The sequence below is a fragment of the Dromaius novaehollandiae genome, chromosome 1 (assembly GCF_036370855.1).
Source record: "Dromaius novaehollandiae isolate bDroNov1 chromosome 1, bDroNov1.hap1, whole genome shotgun sequence".
Taxonomy (NCBI): Eukaryota; Metazoa; Chordata; class Aves; order Casuariiformes; family Dromaiidae; genus Dromaius; species Dromaius novaehollandiae.
The window spans coordinates 95,851,013-95,871,466 of record NC_088098.1 but is presented as its reverse complement, the minus strand read 5'-3'; the positions used below and the strand labels follow the sequence as shown (position 1 = coordinate 95,871,466).

General features: G+C 39.5%; 1 protein-coding gene across 1 annotated transcript in view; it reads left to right on the top strand.

Moving 5' to 3' along the window:
- IMPG2 (interphotoreceptor matrix proteoglycan 2) overlaps positions 1 to 20,454 on the top strand; it is a 56,899-nt gene that overhangs the window by 31,331 nt on the left and 5,114 nt on the right. The window contains exons 8-16 of the mRNA XM_064521489.1: positions 2,248 to 2,409; positions 5,370 to 5,428; positions 7,141 to 7,158; positions 9,208 to 9,452; positions 10,087 to 10,169; positions 13,901 to 14,225; positions 14,779 to 16,538; positions 17,426 to 17,645; positions 18,833 to 19,043. Of these exons, the coding sequence (XP_064377559.1) occupies positions 2,248 to 2,409; positions 5,370 to 5,428; positions 7,141 to 7,158; positions 9,208 to 9,452; positions 10,087 to 10,169; positions 13,901 to 14,225; positions 14,779 to 16,538; positions 17,426 to 17,645; positions 18,833 to 19,043 (3,083 nt within the window). The remainder of the gene's footprint in view (positions 1 to 2,247; positions 2,410 to 5,369; positions 5,429 to 7,140; positions 7,159 to 9,207; positions 9,453 to 10,086; positions 10,170 to 13,900; positions 14,226 to 14,778; positions 16,539 to 17,425; positions 17,646 to 18,832; positions 19,044 to 20,454) is intronic.

Here is a 20,454-nt window from a genome sequence, read left to right as displayed (position 1 = left end):
AGTACTTAAATGCCACTGCAAAAGTGAGCTGGCTTTCCGAAGTGCTGACCACCACACAGGTCCCAGGGCAGTATCTGATTCCAGGAGACAGCACCTTTGGATTAAAAATTAAGCCCAAACTCCACTATATGTTGGCCTACGTGACCACTGAAGAAAATTTTGCAAACCAGTGGTATGAATCAGTTGGCTTTTGTTTTCTTATAAACACGAAACTCTCACTGGATTTATTGAGAGGCTTTCAAAGTTGCCTGTGCTGCATGTGAGTAGGAGCTGATTTATGGTACTGGGTTTAACTGTGCAGAGTTCTGTAGGCTAGGAGGGCCTTGAAACAAAGCTGGGCCAAACTCTGTACTTTCTTCTAGAGCTTTCAGGGCTGACTGTGGAACTCTGGTGTTGTGCTTCCAAGAATAAACACTCAATGTGAAACAGGCAGAAAGCTTCTGACTCAAGTCCAGGAGTTTGTCGTGGCTCTGATTTTATATTATGGACCAAGAACACGTGTAGTTGGGTCCCATGTACACCATTATTCTTTTGTGAAACAGAACTACCTGGAGTATTTCTGCCTCAGCAGAGACCACTCAGTAAATCAGAAAGAAACTAGAATTAGATTGCTGCTGCTGCTGCAACAGTATTTTCACTCTTTATACAGTTACCTCACACCTCATCATGGCTATGTACAGCCAAAATGAGTTGCAAATTACAAGACCAAGAGCCAGCAAAGTTCATCTTATGCACTCACGTGTTGACTGTAGCTTTATTTTGGGGGGACTGATACGTGATTCAATCTACACTGAGCTGCAAAGAGGTATATAGTAACAGCATATATTTTCCTGATAAGTATATAGCTCTCAAATGCCACATAGCTTTAGGTGGTGTACCACTCATTCCAGACCTCAACAAAGTTATCCTGTCAAAAAAGGGGTGGGGGAGGAAGAGAATTTAACTAAAAATACATAGAGAGGCCCTATACAGTATGTAAGTCACTCACTGATGGCAGCTAAGCTATTTGGAGAAAGGTTTTTCTGTTTCCCACACCATACATAGCACAGGTTGCAGTTTTGCCAGAAAGGTCTGGGTTTTTGGCTTTAATAGGGAAAAAACAACAATCACATGTAAATAGCAAAAGACTTGTTATTTAACTTAAGCCAACCCATCCTTCCCCAAATATCCCAAAATTTTGTTCAAGAACAAAACCATGAAACTAGATCTCTTTTTCTTGTGTCTTTCAGTAGAAAATACCAGAATGTCCTGCTCACTCAACTTAGATTAAAATTGGACTGGAATTCACTGCTGCCTGAGGTAGCTGTGATACCTACAGCTCCTATGCCAGGTTGCACAGCCATCACTGCAGGATTCCTCGGGCGACTGCAGACCTATTGACTGCAGTCCAGCAGTTCAGCGTTGCAGAGGTCCCAGCAGATCTCCTGATGACCACAGTGCATCCCCTGGGATCCTTAATTACTCAAGCTGAACTGCACGGCTTGTTGTTCGGAATGCATTCCAAGTGGAATAATAAATAGGAGCCTTGTGGCAAATGGGTGCCTACACTGTTGATTGCGCTCATGTGAGCTGTTGGTGGTGTACTTTAAACTTGCCTTGTGAACACCCCATGCAGCTGAATTTCTGTTTGTAGCTGTGGTCAGCTAGATGTGCCTCGCACTAGATGGAAGATGTGCAAATGGAAAATAGGATTTCCAGTAACAATTAATAGTCAGAAGTTTGCTGTCTTCATAAACTACCTCATTAGTTCCGGCCTCTGTCCCTGAGGCTTCCTCCTTTACAGTGCAAGGCAAACAGGTAGGCTGATGGCTCAGGTAACGCACTGTGCTTTGAGCTGCAGTTTTCACATCTCATCAGATATATCCATGACCGTCTTTGTGGCCCAGCAGTAGTGCCCTGATGTTTTCCTATCCATATGGCATTTATTGAGAGGGCTTAGGCTCTCTACCACATCGTGAGTGAGAGAAACCTCTAGGTCTCCAGGTGCTGGAGAAGTTTCTAGCCCATGTAAGAATGTGTTTGGACCCATGCTGAGGAATGTAGCATGCTGACAGATGGCAGGTCATATGTACACGTAGACATCTGGGATGCTTTTTACGTGCCTTTCACATGGAATAAACCTGGATATGTAGGATTATGGTCTGCAATGAGTAACAATTTATTTCCTGAAAAAAAAGAAACAAGTCAAAGGGCAAAACAAACCGAAAAGGCACTAAATCATCTCTTGATTTCTCCCTTTCCCTCCAGATCAATAATGAGATAAAGAAGGAGGATGAGCAGCTACTGAAACCTGTAACTGAGCAGATCATTGAGTTCAGCATCATGATTGTTGGAGAGAAGTACAGTGAGGAGCTGAGTGACCCAGCCACGGAGAAACATCAGCTGCTCTCAGAACAATTCATTGCACAGGTGACTTACCTTCCTTGTCTTCCTCTTTTTTTGCTGGCTCTGCACAGCATCTGTGTTAGTACTGACTTTTTTCTCAGGGGCTCTGCGGAACCAGCTTAGGGCTTTTGTTGCCTTAGGCAGGCTGGAAAATATTCATTCACTATGAGAATATCCTGTTTTGTCTGACATGCTGCCTTTTTGAAGTAGTAGCATTGTGTGTCATTCATTGTGTGTAGCATACCGGTTGCCAAACAACAGTTACTCTAGTTTCCTCCTTTTGTTTATCATGAAATAGTATGCTATCCTTTTTGCAGGCAAAAAAGGTAGAAGCGTGCTTTTGGGGAGATCAAAACATTATGCTGAACCCCTGCGCAGGGACATACTCAGAATGGGGGACTTTTCCGAGGGACACTCTTTCCTGTTGCTTTCATTCTTTTACTTTGCTTCATACTAGCAAAAGGAACTAAGCCAGATATTATTAATAAATGAAAGACAACTGCATTTGTTTTAGTTCTTTTAAACATTTATTTTTACCAGGGCTAACTTTGGCCTTACTGTCCTTTTTGAATTTTTCAGTAGCTCTCCCTGACAGCATTACAGAGGCAGGGCTTAAAGATGTCACAGAGAAGTAAGTGACAGGAATCTCGTTCATCTCTTGATGGAACTTCATTATCTCTTAAAGTTTTGCATCTTGGAAATCTTATATTTAAAGGTATATTTAACATCTCTCTAGCAGCCAGCCTGCCTAAAGGTTTCTCAGAGCTTTCTAATCTCATTGTCCAGATTTGATTTCTTACATACTGTAGTTGGATTGAAACTGGGGAGTGAAAAAGATAATTTGAAGGTCTTGGCAGACCAGCCTGCCCATGCTCTCAAATGGCAGGATATGAGTCAGCTGTGGTTCAGAGCCACCAACCTGTGCTAGTGCAGTGATGGGAGGCTGCTCTACTAGCTGAGGTACAATACAGCACAGCACTATGTGGAGCACAGGCAGAAGGCCTACAGGTCCATGTGGGTCTGCCCATGCTCTGGATCTCCTACCAAATCTGAGCATTGAAATGAAATTTGGGAAGTCTTATTGAATACAAGGAGTGTCCCAATTGTGGACTGTAGTAGAGGCAATTGTAGTAGAGACTCTATAGAGAGTAGGTGATAAGTGAGGGAAGTAAAAGAGAAGTCATGAAAAACAGAATTTGTTATTACTTCTCCTCAGGTGTGGCATTTCTTTGAATGAATCATTGCCCACTCAAGTGAGATACTCTCTGAGATCAAGGCTGCCAAGACAACACTTCTCCTCATTTATACCCAGAATCATCAGTGCATATGAGCATGTTTTAAAACCCTCCAACCTCAGAAAAGTTCTTAAACACATGGCTAAATCCCACTGGAGTCAGTGGGAATGAAGCATGGTTAGACTGTTAGGCACCAACTTAAAAAACAAAGCAAAAAAAAAAAAAAACCCAAACCATATGTGCATATATAAATAGATAAAAATATATATATCTGTCTCATACATGCTTTATTAGAATTTATTGTAAAGTTAATTTAATTTTAATCAAAGTTTAATGTTTTCATTTATATGCTAGAAATAAAATTACTGCCCCACCAATATATAAATGCCTGCTTAAAATATGATCAAATTGCTGTCTCCTAACTTTTCTCTCCCTGTTGTTTCCCTGTATTTTATTACTATAATCTTCTTGGGACAGAGAGCTTTTCTTCCTCCTGGGAGAGGCATCTGTTACATCTCTGGGGGGCCATACAGCAGCACATCATGGGGGTCATCTTTTCTTTAGCTTTCTTACTTTCCTCGTCCCATTTACTTGGGGTTCTCCTTGACAAACTCTGAATCTCTTTCACGGGTGCTAACCCTCTGCCAGATCCTGGGCCAGATGGGAAATAGATGTACTCTTCACCGTAGCCAAAAAGCATCACTACAACTGTCACAAGTTGCTAGCGTAGGCTAGACATCTTAATTTTCCTAGCTGTATGGCCAAGTTGCAATGCCATAGTGTGTGTGTGTGTGTGTGTGTGTGTGTGTGTGTGTGTGTGTGTGTGTGTAAGAAATGTCAAATGGGACAGAGTCCACCTGGCACGTGGATGTTCCACTCTTTGATCCCTTGCCTGGTTCTCTCTGTGCTTGGATAAAGCAGCTCTTGGGCGGGGGGGGGAGGAATCTGCAGCACTCAGATTAAGTCTCACCAGAGGCAGTTTAAAAATAGGGAGATTGTGGAGGGAAAGGAGAATTTGAGAAGTAAAAAAAGAATCCTCAACTGGCAAGAATCTTTTGGGAGGGAAAAAAAACCCCAAAGCAGTGTGAACCTGCAGTATTTATTTCTTATGTCTTGTGCAACACAGCTGATGATTGAATTAGGCCTGGATGTGCTACCATGTTGCTGCCCCTAGATTTCCCCTTTGAGCAGCGCTGCCACCCACTCCTGAGCCCTTGTTACATCGCTGTTTAGGGCAGCGCAGAGGAGCCGTGTTCTGCACGGCATTAGCGCCTCTCTGGAGCCAGGGAGGCCTCTGTTCCTAAGGCAGCCGTCGCTGCTTCCTCTCGTTTAGGTTGCTAAATTCCAAATATTTTTCCTGAATTCGCTTTAATCTAAAGAGGTTTGGGGGGTAATGGAAACCTGTTGGGCAGAGAAGGGTTTGTGCTGCATGAGTAAGAGAGAGAAAGGTGGCTAGTATGGGCAGTGCAGATCTATGCAGAGTTCATTTGAATTTCCCCCTCATTGAATCTTTCTGTAGAGTTCTTGAGGTATGTTGTACTTCATATGTTCTTTTTTACCTTTAAAGCACTGAAAAGATGCCACCAAACCTCTTCCTCCACAAAGAGACTATCCAAGCATTTTTCCCTGTTAGAAATAACAGCTCAGATTTTTTTTTTAAGAAAATGTTGAAAATACTTCCTATTTTTTCACTACAGGGAGTAAAGGAGGGGACATCTGTGTTAATTTTTTTTCTTTTTATCAAAATAGATCCAAAAGGCATTTGAAGGATTGCCTGGGTACAAAAGCATCCATGTGCTGGAGTACAGGTAAAAAGAGATAATAAAACATGCATTAAAAATGCATCCATCCTAGCAATAATGTTCTCTGAATGGATGCATATGCAGTGATTGAAAATTATTTGTGATAGTGCATTGTGCTAGCCTTGCACTTGATAGAATGTCAAACATACACAGGAGTTTGAGCTGTGCTAACCAAAGGACAAATACTTCCATACTGTTATGTATATTCATATATAGACAGAGGTTAAAATAGAAATTCAGAATTGTGCTTCCTCTTCTGCTTCTGGCATCCAACAGAGTATCTTACACAATATGCCTGCCTTGATTTTAAGGCAAGGCACTCTTATTTAAGACTCTGTCTTAAAATGAGTTCTTTTATAACGTAAAATCAGTATATGTTAGTTCTTCAATACTGTTGACATGTCATAGTACTAAACAGTGAAAAACACAAAAACTCTTTTGGAAAAATGTGTACTTAAATTGCTTTCCAACTTCTAATGTTAATTTGGGATGACTCAAAAGGCTAGCATGTGAGATATGTAAAGGTCTTTCTCCCTTTGATCAAAGCAAATGTAGATGGATAGCTTTTGAAAATTATTCACAATGTTTTAACTCTCTTTATTCTTATGAATATTGTTGAAAAAGGTTAGTTTCCTCAAATTACTTTGGGATTTAGAATGACGCCTTGAATTAATTTGGGAAAGTAATGGATCCAGAGTATTATGCGTCAAATATCTGATGTCTGAGGTTTGGGATACATGGATCAAAAACTATCATTCTTCTTCTTGAATGGATTGGACATAACTTTCAGAATCCAGTGAGGCTGCTCGTGAGTGAACCTGAATTGTGTTGTCCATAAGAATTAGTAATCTGTATTTCTTAGAATGTTCCAGGCAATAAATGTACTTGCTAGAATACATGCAGATAACAAAGCAGCTATAGAGAGAAAGGTAGGTTTTATAGTTGTAGCTCTAGACTAGGTTCAGTTTCTAGCTTAGCCACGAAATACTTAATTATTGCAGGCAAACTGTTTGCCCTCTTCATGGTTCAGTTCCTTGCAGATGACAAGGATGAAATATCATACCTGGAGGGGTGAGACTGTTCAAACGATGTTGTCAGAGGTACCAGAAAAGAATGGTATGCGAATGAAATTATGAAATGTTCAAAAGAACATGACAGAAATGTTCCTGGTGCTGTTTGCCCAAATGTAGTGACAAACTCCACTTTGGGGCCTGCTAATACAGTATAATTATCCGATCTGGTAGTTTGGTTCATAGATACATGATAGTTATACCTGCCTCAACAAGGGAAACCTCAGTCCTTGCATGAGCACAGATGCAGGTTTGACTTTTCAGTTCCCACTTTCGCTTGTGGCTAAAACCACAGCAAACTGGTGTAGTGACATGGAAAAGCCTGCTGAAGCTCTGCCTGGGAGGTAGCAAACCCTTCCATCTCATTATTTGCAGTCTAGTATCTTTTGCAGTAAGATGAGATGTCTCTACTCTGCTGATTTCTAGTGATCAATACTAAATATTTCACTTAGTTCAGTGAAACTAGAACATAGTTTGTTATTAACAGAATAACTATGCAATTTATAAGCATTTTTCTCTATGCATCTTCAAATTTGTGTGTCCTGTGGAATACCATGGCCATTTTGGTAAACACTAAGTTAGACTTAATGGAAAAGCTAAAATTGTTTTAACGGGTGTTGTTGTTTGTTTGTTTGTTTCTATATTTAGCTCTCCTGAGGAGGACAGGTAAAGACAACTTCTTTCTACATATTGCCATAATACAGATGGAAAAATACATATTAGCTCTAGGACACTGGCTGTTTTGAAGACTTGTAGTTTTGACTCTGGAGCGAGATAGTTATCCAGCATAAATATGCTAGGTGGGGGTTCTACCAAAAACTGCAAGTAGATGATCTCTTTTGATTACAGATAACCTGATTTGCTTATTTAAATGCTAATCATAAAGAACTGCTTGGGGAAGATCTTTCTAAGCACAAGTCAGCTACTGAACTAGGTATTGTATAGGAGTCTCTTTGGTGAAGAAAACAAAATTACTTACTGATGACACAAGGTCTCTATAATTTGCTGCAGTCTGGATGATTATTATGGAAATTCAAACAGATAAGAAAACCATAGGTCTCCAGCAAAGACAGCTGGCATAGCTACTTCAAGGCCAGAGTTGCTACATACCTTAGCAGAAGTATTACAAACATTCCTTAGCAGAAAATGGGATCGGCCTGGGCCTGTCTTTGGGTAACTGTATTTAGGCTCAGGATCATAAGTTTCCCTCCTTTGATATATTTTAAGAATTTCACAGACTTGCTAGAAGTGTTTTCTTTTGTCTGCTTCTCAGCAAGGGTATAAGTAATGTCCAGTTTCCACAGTCTTACAGAGATTGAGCACTATAATTTTAGACGAAAGGTTAGAAAACACAATTCTCTTTATAAACATTAGTGACTCAAAGCCATCCTCTATCACTCTGCACTTCTGCATGGCAGGATGCATCCAACTGTTCAAAGAGGTTCTGCTCCAAATGGTTTAGCCCTTTCCAGACAGATGATGGTGTCGTAGTTATGAGTTACCAATTATTAACTGCAACTGACAGCACAGTTTTTTTATTAAATCTAGACGTTATTTTTGACTAGCCCGCTGTATTCCATCTTAGCTGTGCCTTTTCACTATTGCTCTCCTTTTTCATTTCCTCTACTGACACTCAAAGCCCATGATGAACCTGTGGTGGGCCCGCTTCCATGACAGAGCTAGCAGCAGAACTCCAGCAGGCTCATGGTTTGAGTACAGTTGTGTTTGCTGATTATGTCTGTGTTGTATCTGGCACTGGGGCTTTAGAGGCTTCTCTGAACTGAGCCATTACTTTAGCAATACAGCCCAGCTCTGTGGAATGAGGGAAACCTATCTTTGGAGCAGGTTTTCCTAACACTTCATAGATTACTTCGTTTTCTTGCTGTGCTCTGTGTACAGCCAAAGTATGTTATATTTTCTAAGGCTTCCTTGTGCTTATGCCCAGTGTATGGTAAATCTGATTGCTATGCTGTCATGTGGGAAAGGACATTCAGAAATAATCAGGAGGGGAAAATAAAGAAAATAGAGGAGAGTTAATACAAAAAAGCTCAACTGTACCTAGGTACAAAACAAACACATTTTATTAAAGAGTCAATGACCAAATGATAGTAATTGGGAATATTTTTCCAGACTACAAGCTATATTAAGTACCATTTTAGTGCTGTCAAAAGCATTATTTCAAGTAGATTGACATTGCACACTGACAGTGATCAGTGTTCCCACTTGCTACTATATATTTATAGCTGTGTTCCATGCTGTTTTCTTACCTCACAGCTATCCCCATCATCAGCTCTCCCCATGATCCTAAAAGCATCATTCATACCATTGCATCTTGGTGGGCCTGTTAGTAATGCTGGCAGAAAGCCAACATTTTGCTCTCCTTGTGGTCCCTCTGCTACTCACAAGTAGAAATACAATACTAGGACCAGACCAGACCAGATGTCATGCTCTGGTAGCCTTTTCTTGGAGAACTTTGTTACATGGATCTTTGCAGTGGTGGAAAGCACAGGCAGACACAAGCATAAAAAGAATTAAATTGTTTTTGTCTATGTTTTGAATTAAATTGTTTGTGTTTGATTATTTTAAAGCATTGTATTTTTATTTTGAGAAAGGATACTGACCCAGGTTCTTAAATAAATAAATAAGATAGTGTTTGCTCTACCTTGAAGACCTTGTACTCTAATCTGTGGTCTCTTTCTCTTTGTAAAACCAAAGCGGGGTGGAAGTCCACTATGCTGTAACATTTGATGGAAAAGCCATCAGCAATGCCACCTGGGACCTGATTAACCTTCATTCCAACAAGGTGGAGGACAACTCCTTTATGGGCATAGAGGATAATCCAACAGTTGTTTACACCATCAGTGATTTCCAAGATTATATTGCTGAAATCCTCCAGAAAAATGCCTTGCTTGTAAATGCTTCCTTGACTTTGGACCCTAACTCTCTTCAACTTATTAATAGTGAGTATTACTTAAGACACATCAGTGGGCCATACATCTGAGGCCTTATAAGATAATTCTCAGGGACAGGTGAATTATTCAGCTGCCCTCTGAATAATTAAAAACAAATGATGAGAACAAATGGGTTGTAGTTTGTTTTGCTCTGACATTTATCAGGTCAAGTCATTAGCAGTAAGATCCCATTCCTAATCCATTAAAATAGCCTCTGTTTTTTCCTTTCATGCTGTGATCTGGGGTATGCAATTTCAGTAATACTTCAACAATTCAAGGGAATAGATGGTGAAATGTGGTTCGTATGATGCATGTTGCTCTCAGCACCAAAGATGAGCTTCAGTTTAGTAGCTCTGCATTGGTTGTGAGCAGCACAAAGGAACCCCCTGGTTTTTTTTGTTGCCTACTCAGAGATCTTTGCACAGTTGGTGGAGGAGTGCTGTCCACCCCATTTCCAGCTTTCCTTTGCACTTCCTGTGAGTGATCCAGGGGAATTTCCAGAAACAAAATCTCTCTGGCAACCCTTCTGAGAAGACTCTACTAGCCAATCTGAGATGAGGAAAGATTTTTTTCAGTCAATCTTCTACAACTTCTTCACACTGCTAGTGCAGTCTTCAGATTCCTGATATTTTTATTTTTTCAGTGAAAGAAATCATACAGCCTGTGGCAGAAGACCTGTCCTGGATTACTGAGCATCCCGTTGTGTTGGAGCGCCCAGAGTTTGATGTGAGTATGGTTCAGAGCAATGGTCTTTTAACTTGCCATGTGTCCTTCAAACACATTTAAGCAGCTTAATTCAGCAAGATAGAATTACCCAGAGGTTCTCTATCATACAGATTGAATAGTCATGAAAGCACATTATAGAGTGGAGTAAAAGGTTTCTGGTGAAATCTTTTCATAATTTGTGTATCTGCTGCACAACAGTCTTCTATGGTCATTTTATATTATGTGGCAGTACTGTGTTTCTCACAATGTTTGTCTTAAATAGCTCTAAAGAGACATGATTCTCCCCACAATACCACCTTTCCTTGGATAAAAAGAAATAGATGTAAGCAGTAAAGTTGGCTGTTAGAAGAGATGAGACAAAGGGTAAGCTTCCTATGCTCCTTTTGTTACTGTATTATTTTCACCGAAAGTTCTTAGTTCACTTCTTAAATGATGTCCATCCCCTTAGTGCCAACAAAGGAAACACAGAAAAATATTAGCCAGTGGTTTCTTTTTTCTTTTAAAATATATAAATTATCTCATCTGATTCCTGTGTCCTGGATCGCTCCAAAGGTGATGTTCCCCATTGGACAGGAGACTTAGTACCTCTGAAAATGCCTGTGCAATGCAGTGGAGCTGTAAGCAGAGATACCAAGGCAGGTGCTGCCGAGCCAGTGATGCTGAGATCGAGTTAATTAGTTCTGCTGACAGCCAGAGTTTCTGTACAGTGGAGCACTGTCTGGCCTTAGGGGTTTATCCAGTAGATTTCTGCACTGCGCTCTGTTGTGTAACACAAGTGTGTGCCTTCCAAGAAGAAATGAGATCAGTTCGTGCCACAAAACCCAGAGCCACCTGTGTTTGATGGGCACACGTTGTGAATGCAGACAGTAAATTTCAGGCCAACTCTTAAAATCCTTATAGAAACAAAATTCTCAGCGACTTCATAGAAGCAAAGATTCTTGTTATAACAGTCCCTTTATGTTTGTGCCAGTGTCCCCTGAGTTTTTAAAACTAACCAATGGCCAATGGTGTCTAAAATTCAAATTCACATGGTTTTGTCATAAATGGGTTAAACATGGTGTGGATAAACATGAATTAGTTTTCAGGCAGGGCTTTCTTTTTACTAGACCTATGTAACTAGATTCTAATGTTGCATGCAGTTATTTTAATAAGACAAAGGATTCTGCCATCTTTACATTCTTTCTGTGGTGCTTTAACAGATATGCGGGCAAAAAGATTTTATAGGTGAGGGAGTTTTGCCATGATAGTTGATCTTAAACCAGTTTTAGGGACTAGCTTGTAGAAGAAATACTCTTGGAATTTACTTTTTTCTAATCATGGACTATGAATAATATCATGTCATTTACATCTTCCATGAAAATATCTGATTATACAAAAATTAAAGATACTGAATATATCCAAAAAGCAGCTATGTACAATCTACAATACACAGATAATTTGGGGAAATAATTTTGGATACATTTAAGAAAATCATAAGCTGCTTGGAGACAAACAATAGACAAGACCGAAATGACTAACTGTGATTATTTGCACAGATGCATGGTCTATCCTTTATGGTTCAAGTAGATACTGTTAAGCAGAACTGCTGCCTATGAAAAAGAGTTATGTTGCTATTTTTCTTAGCCTGATTTTAGAGGTTGGGTTTGTATTATCTTACAGGGTCATGGCATAATGTGGCACTATCATGACTTCACGATCTCATTGCTAGGAGATGGTATCAGCTAACCATTAATTCTTCTCTTTGAGTTTTACAGTTCTCTTAAAAAAAAGAAAAAAATCAAGTCTAGTATTTGAAATCTGTACTTTTTTTTTCTGTTGAGTTGTAGCAGGTAGAATGCATTGGATTATTGAATACAATGTCTTTTTGGCAGCAGAAAATGGAAAATCAGGGAGTTTGTGGGGTTTTGTGTTTGCAGTCATCTGTCATATTTGTAAGCCTTTCAAAAGACATTAGCAAGAACCAAACTTGCCAATATGATATTAAACTTGTTAATATAATATATTGCACTGTAAAAAGAATCTTTGAATAATGTTAGTTGTCATAGGAACATCTATCCACATTAAAATAAATAATGAAGTGCAATTCCTGGCAACTAAATGCTCACATAAAAAACTGTATTGAGAAGCTATTGCTGCTAGTCCTTATTCATTCTTTATGGAATTTGTATGTGCAGTTTCTTTCTAATCTTGCACAATAACTTTTTTCACAGGTTTACTTATAGTGGTCAATTTTGCCAAAAAGATAATTGCTGGAGCACATGTGTATATGTGGCATATGTACTTTTCAACTAATCATTACCATATAAATGCTATAATGTGAGAAGACTGTGATGGAATAATGACTGGCTATAAAAACACGATCAGTACAGGTGGACAGATAATTGAAGAAAAATACCTTAATTGGCTTGTTTCAAAATTGTTCAGATGCAGCTTGAATGGAGTTGAAAATTTAACTCACCCATATGTTTCAGGCAGAAGTAAAATTTAAAACTGAAAAATATTTAGACTTGTCCTGATTATTCATGCTAGTAAAGTCAAACAATTTAGATAGGAATAGTGAGCCACAGGCGTGGTTTTATCAGTATTTAGTTTTGAGCTGTAGTAAGTATTTTTGGAACCTCTGCCCACTTAAGTTAACTGGTCACCATCAACAGTTGGTTAGTTTTTAGTAAAGTGATTCTGTAGGTTATTTGGCAGTTTGTCACACCTCAAGTTTTTTTGTTCATACCAGGTTACTGGACAGCATAGACATCTGGGCAGGTGTCTGTCCAAAGCACTGGAACTCCTGAGTTTTAAGCAGTTAGCTTGCTTTTGCAGTCTTAGTCAAATAACTTAATCTTTTCACTGATTTTTACCAATATACTTACCTCATGAGACACTGTGAATAGATTAAGACATATAGAATGTGCTAAGTATTCTAATTGTATGCCAAATAATGATTGGTATATATAGTAGAAAGTTAATGGTGTGCAAATTGGAGAGAGATTTAAAAACAAATTCATTTTTCACAGTTCAAGCAATTCACGGATTCCTTATGTACACTTTGTTATTCATCAGTACTGCTGATAGTTTTCTTTGTACACACGCGTCTCTTAGAATTGAGATTAAAGTCATTTTATGTTCTAAACTTTCTTCTTTATATTATGGTTTTTGTTTCCTTCTTGGGTTCTAATTCCCACATAGCAGAAGATATCATAAGAGGGCATGCATACATTCATGTTCAGTTTCTAAGCTGTTTTACTTATCATAGTAATTATAATAATATAATTATTGTATTAATTATGTAGCTGATAAATAATGGCCGATAAGACCTCTTCATGCCATAGGAAGGTACTACAGTGTGCATAAAACTTTAATCAGAAATGTATAGATTCATTTTTCAGTAAAGAAAAGGAAAGGTGATGTGGTACAGACAGTAAATCTCTTAATATCACAACTGAAGCTGCACTCCAAAGAATCTGTGTAGCTTCTTTCCCTTTTTAATGGACATGGCCGGACTTGAAATGCAGGTCACCAGGACATACATTTTACATGTACATTGTACATTATTAGCAAAGAGTACCTTTGCTAATCCTCCCAGTTTGGCATGTCTTGCTACTATGCATCACGTCCTCAGAAAGGCAACAGTACCTGATTTTGCTGCTGGCCGACGGTTAACACCCTTATATGCTCACCCTAGTGTGGTTGGCCAATACTTCCCCTGTAACAGAAGTTATGGTTTTATGTTTCAGGATAACACCTTTGTGGCTGAATGGCCTTCAGCAGATGAATCAACTGCCAGCAATACCTTGCCGCTCGACTTCACCAAACCAGATTTCACTTCAGGTAGTGAACAGTCCAATGACAATGAAATCCAGCCAAAGCCTGAAAATCTGGACTCTGAGGTCAGTTTGACACCTGAAGCTCCACTCTCCCCAGAGGCTGATGTCACTTCTTTGCCTGATGGGCTGAATTTAGAGGAAGAGAATCAGACTCCCCATTTGGTCACTCCATCAGTATTAGAGCACGATTCTGTGGACTCTCTGGAATGGCTTTCAGTCCCACATTCTTTAGATGGTAAGTTAATGCCATTGACTAAAGCTTAATTCTGGATGCCAGTATTTCCTGATACTCACCAAAGGTATAATTCACCAAAATTACAACTTAGGTCTAAAAACTGAATATATTTATGTAGGATTGTTTTTACCTTTCCTGTGTGCCATGCACCAAAGAACAAGATGTTATGATAAAATATTTGTAACAGCTAATAATGCCTGTTTATCCCCCCAGGAAACTGGGTATATGTAACACTTGTTCAATTGCCCAGAAATCTTTTCACATAGGGCATGTCTGAGTGATGCCATGCAGAGATAACTGATCTCTGAAGTAGACTAATTAGCCTAAGGATGTGCCACAGAGTTACTGCTGTATTATTTATTCTGCAGTCTTGACTTAGCCCACAGAATATCAGAATCAGAAATAGGGAGATCACCAGGGGCTGTTCTGACTGTGGTATAAAATGGCCAGTATATATCATGGGAAACATGCTGAATATAGATCTATGGACAATAAAATTAAATGAATTTGGCAATTTTTTTTGCATAAAAACTAATTGAAAACTGATTTTTAGGGCTTGAAGATACTGGACTATCTGAAGACTTTCTTCTGCCTTCAAGTGTCCCTTCTCACCTCGTGCCAAAGAAATCTTCATCCACAGATGATCATGTAGTTCCTCTCCTTTCTGCACCAACAATGGCCTCTTCATCAGTCACAGAGACTGATGCTAAAGGAACAGTATTGGCTGAGAAGGAAGAAGTAGCTAAGGGTAGTGCTGCAGACAGTAATAATGCAGGCTCTGTGTCGCATGAGTCTGTGAAAGAAGTTCCTTTTCCCTTAGAAGTAGACCCTATGGAAGGTGAAACTGATATATACCTTGGAGATAGAATTATAAATGATGATGGGTCTGGTTCAGCTTTTGATGGTTCAGGAAAAGAAATGGAATCAAATACTTGGCCCTGGGAAGTAGCAACACTGGAACCAGTGTTCTACCCTGGTCCTGATAGCTGGCTTGAGGATGACAATGAGTCTCTGTTAATCAGAACTGATGATATTCCTGAAGGCCTGATCTTGGATTATATTCTTAACTCTAGGAAGAAATTAGATGATGATCCTTCTGCAGATGAGAATGAAGGTATGACCAATACCAACGTAAGAGAAGACTTCCTGGATGAGTCTGAAATATTTGTCTTTCCAGAGACTACAATTCAGCCTGTTCCTCTGTTACAGACAGAAGAGCCAACATCTGTGGAATCATCTACACAGATGGGAAAAGCGGCCATATATGACTCTTCTTTTGTTAAACCATCCTTTGTTTTGGAGCCTTCAGTGGATTATTCCTCTGTAGACATGCCACCTGGAGAGGCCCCTGTCTCACCCCAGGATACAGATATGTCTGTAGAAGAAAATCTTCTTGTATCTAAAAGGACCCTCAGTGTGGAACAACCTGAACAGTTCAGTGTGGGTCAGAAGATCATTTCTGAAGCAGATGAACACCAAAATGAGGACAGGCCAACATTAGAAGAATTATCCACAGCAGGGCAGTTGGATGTAGCTGAAGCTGTTACAAAAGGCCACTTGGACACAAGCTCTTTGGAAACTATTCTGACTGCAGATCTTTTCACAGTAAATACTGCTACTTCTACAAAAGAGCAGCAAACCCAAGATTCACCCGTGACAGGTCAAGAAGCTACTGGATCAATGATGAAGACACTAGCTGACATTTGGCCTACTGACAGAGCACTGGAGAAGACATTAGATCACAAAGTGCAATCAGCAATACCAACTGTACTTCAAGTTTCGACTGTAATTCCTTCTGTAATATATCAGACCACTATTTTAGAGGACTTCGTTGGACAGGGTGACACGGACTATGACACGCATGTTTCCAGTAGCACTGGCACTGTTATGAATTCATATGCAACAGTGAGAGTAACAACAGACACTGTTCAGCTTCCATCCCATTCCCCTCCTATGGGATCCACGGTACCATCGTCTATGGCTACCTCAACAAACCTGGAAGATGAAACAACAACAGTCTTGGATATTTCAGTGGAGCTGGATCATATGAGCAGTGTCCACTCTTCTCCTGAGCTGAGTGAGGAGGGAAGGAGCATAACTGAGAGTCATGTGGAGCTAACAACAAATGTCCAGTCCACAGAGATGGCCAGCGTTGCTTGGCCCACTCATGAAAATCACGATAGTACTCCTGTCCCATCACGAGCTCTAGTGGTGTTCTTCAGTCTTAGGGTTACCAACATGATGTTTTCAGAGGACCTGTTTAATAAAAATTCTCCTGAATATAAAGCATTAGAGCAACGATTCTTGGAACTGGTAAGAACTACTTCTGTGCTAAATATCCGTTACCAGATAGACAAAAACTGTTGGTAAATAAGTTAATTTGTCTGCTCTGTTCTGAAGAGTATAACTCAGATTGGTGTTATAGTTGTTGTTATTATGGTTCCTCCATGGTAAAATTCTGTCAGGAAACAGTTTTAATTCAGACAGTAGTCTCTCAAAATCTGAGGAAATCATTATCTTAACCTTTCAGCAATATGGGCCAGATGCTCAGCGGGTGTCAGTAGATGTAACGTAGCTGAAGTCACTGGGACATTCCCTTCATTTGCTTCCTGAGTGCGCTTTATTCTGTGCAGAAAGAGAAGTGAGTGAACTGGAACTGTGGAGAGCCAACTTTCTGTACATTCAGCCTGTCCTAAGTATGAAGCAGTTCAGGGAATTAAACTGTCCCTAAACTGGCTGATCTTTTAAATAGCCAATGGCTAGCAAATCTCGTAAAAGTAATATAGCACCAATTATCAAATTTTAACCTAGAAATCTCCATTTCCTGGTTGCAATGCGTACTTTACGTTGGAAGAGGGAGGGAGCAAAGGAGAGGGATGGAAAGGGGACATGCTTGAAGGTAATACCCTGTGACACGATGAGTATGCCTGGTGCTTAGATCACCATATATATCCCATAAATTAAATTTCTGTATCATAGCTCAGGAAACTGGCTGCAAATTGATCTACTCTAAGAATTGTGTGGCGTACTCTGGCTCGTGGCAAGCTGCCACTATGGGCCTCAGCTGTGTCAAGTTTTTGATACTCTTGCTGTGGGATTTGGACAAAACAATTCAGACTCCCTTGGTTTTTGATGCATTAACAGGCTTGAGTAGAAGCTTCAAAGATTCAGCCTTTCTGTCATTGTTTCCTGTGTTGCAGCTGGTCCCCTACCTTCAGTCAAATTTAACAGGCTTCCAGAATCTGGAGATCCTGAACTTCAGAAATGGCAGCATTGTGGTGAACAGCCGAATGAAATTTGCCAAACCCGTGCCTCGGAACGTCACCAATGCCGTGTACATGATCCTGGAAGACTTCTGCAACACTGCATATCATACCATGAACCTGGCCATCGATAAGTACTCCCTGGATGTGGAATCGGGTACGGAGGCATAAAAGTGCAGTTGCTGGAGCAAGGCTTTTAGGAGCAACTTCTGCTTTAAGAACTTAGGATCCCAGCATGTCAGAGATTGCCCACCACTTTTCAGAGGCTGGGGTTTAAAAAGACAGTCTTTCACAGAGTTAAAAAAAGATCTGTTTAGGGAGTAAACAGATGAATCCAGACTGAGCAAGCTATATGGGGCCCCTATAGAAACACAGGGACACAACTAGCTCATGTAATGCTCTGTGTAGTGCCACTGCACTTTCACTGTGGAACGAGAGGGAAGGTTGGTCAGCGAGTAGAGTGGTGCCTATTTCTCTGTTGCATCTAAATACATAATATTCATGCCTGTTTTCAACTTTTTCCATGTAATCATTCCCACAGGAGGCAGCCAGCTTAGCTGCAAGGTAACAAGGTATCTGCACAGGTAACAGCTGTTGCCTCATTCTTGAGTTCAGGACTTGATAGCAGTAAAAAGTTTTATGCCCTCTTAACTCACTCCTCTAATATAGGGGGAAAGTTTTTTCCCCCAAAGTCAGCCAGCAGTTTACCATACAGGCAACCCAAAAGTATTTCCTGCTATTGCGTTAGAGAAAAATAACAGTGCTGACCCACTGACAAATGGGAGCTGTTCTTCTCAGACAGCTGTTTTAAAGATGGTCTAATTAGTGTAGAAAAGCTTTTGATAGTAATCACTTAATTGTATGCCAGCCCTCTTAAGCTTGATACAAGTAAGAAGTCTCAAACACTACAACCTTCTCATGTTTTTTTGCAATGACAAATCACCTTCTAGTAGGTGCTGACTGCCTGAAGTCACCTTGCCCTTCTGTGTTGCTGCCTAGTTTTTCCTGTCAGGAGGAATGCTGGGAGTCAGCTGTGTTTTAGTCATTTGCAAAATAACATCCCAGGTGACAGAAGAGGCACTGCATGTTCCAGAAAGAATTTTTTTTTTTTTTGTCTTGCTGGATGGTCTTAGCTGTACCACTTACACTCATTTTACAGACACAGAGATGAGCACTTCCTCAAATCCCTTTGCAACACATGAATGGCACGTGCTGGATTTTTGATGAATATTGTAACTAAGAGATCATTAGCGATGCTGCTTCCCAGGGCAAGAGTGTGACAGTGCTTCGCCTCTATTAAGGTCATTAGCTCTCATCAGTATTTTCTGTCTTGTCTGTTCTCAGGCGATCAAGCAGATCCTTGCAAATTCCAGGCCTGTAATGAGTTCTCCGAATGCTTAGTAAATCGCTGGAGCGGGGAAGCAGAGTGTGTCTGCTATCCTGGCTACCTAAGCATCGATGGGCTGCCATGCAACAGTGTTTGTGATCTGCAACCCAACTTCTGCCTGAATGATGGGAAGTGTGACATAAGCCCTGGACAAGGGGCTATATGTAGGTAGGTCATCCTTCTGTCTAAAGTATGTGCTTCCCGTATTAAAACTCCTTATTGTCTCCTTTACTGTATCCCCTAGCAAGTTCTGTAAGATAATGTGTAATAGGAGAGATGTTCATGACCAACATCCACCTAATGCTGCTGACTGGAGGTCCCAGTGTTAGTTTACTTATGTAAAGCCCAGAAATGAGGTAGTAGCAAGTTTCTTTAATAGAACGGAAATGTTAGGAAGGAAAACTAACTAGGAAAATTGGTAGCAGTGGAACATACTCAGTTGTTCAAATCACTTCTTTGATCTTTAGGGACAGAATTTATCTCCAGAAATTTTCTCAAGTACTAAAATGTTAGATAATGTCATAAAAAAAAAAAATCTATGAGTTTATTCCATCACAAAAATTCAGATTTGAAAGGCATAATAATACAGCATGAAATATTAAAAATGGTGCTCTTGGTTAAGAAAAGCTAGTAAAATAAATCATTGGCCACTTGAGAACAATCATGTATGGTTCATAAAGATCAAGATGCAGGCACTCTGGTTCAATTTTTTGCTTTTAAAAAGCTACAGATGCATTTGAACAGGAAGTCTATGTTTTGCAGATAGTTGAAAAGATATACTAAAAGATATAGCTAAATATATGCTCTTTCTGGTACTGCGCCTAATTCTTTTTTTTCTGTCTCAATGTAACAGTCTACGTTTAAAAACAAAGCATACCTATCAACAAAGTCAGGGAGAATTACTGCAAAAAATCATGACACTACTAATAGTTATTTATGTTACTTCAGGTGATTTTTGTTAAAAGGCTTGCCTACAATTTTTTTTCAGGTCAGTCTTAAGCATTCTAACAGCTAACATGAAAAACAAGAAAATGTTTTTAAAGCTATGAAAAATCAATACTATCACAGGTGTAATACAGATTTTATCATATTTATATAATAGTGTTTATGAGAAACAGGTAAGCATGATCCAGGCAGTAGTTATGAAGATCTTCATGAAAAATTTTAAGCATTGGTTACTACTATGAGAAACTATTTCAGATAGTTATATTAAAAGACTTAATTTACTCAAGTTTCTTATTAATGAGGTTCATTCCTGTGAATGGTCATAATAACTTACAGTTCCTCAAGTTTTTAGAGTAAAAAGCCCTAAACACACAAACAAAATGCAGATTAATTACTTTTATTGGTAAATTCAAAGTCAGCATTAACATTACAAATTCTCATACTCAAAACCACATCAAGGCAAAAATATATAATGCTGTTTTGGGGAACAGTTGCAATGATACAGTCTTGGGCACCCACTTTATTTCCAGTCATCTAATTCTATATATTTATTTAACTAACCATTACAGAGCTTGCTACACTCTAAAACCATTCTGCTCATTTAATGCACCTTCATTTGCATGTATATCACAAT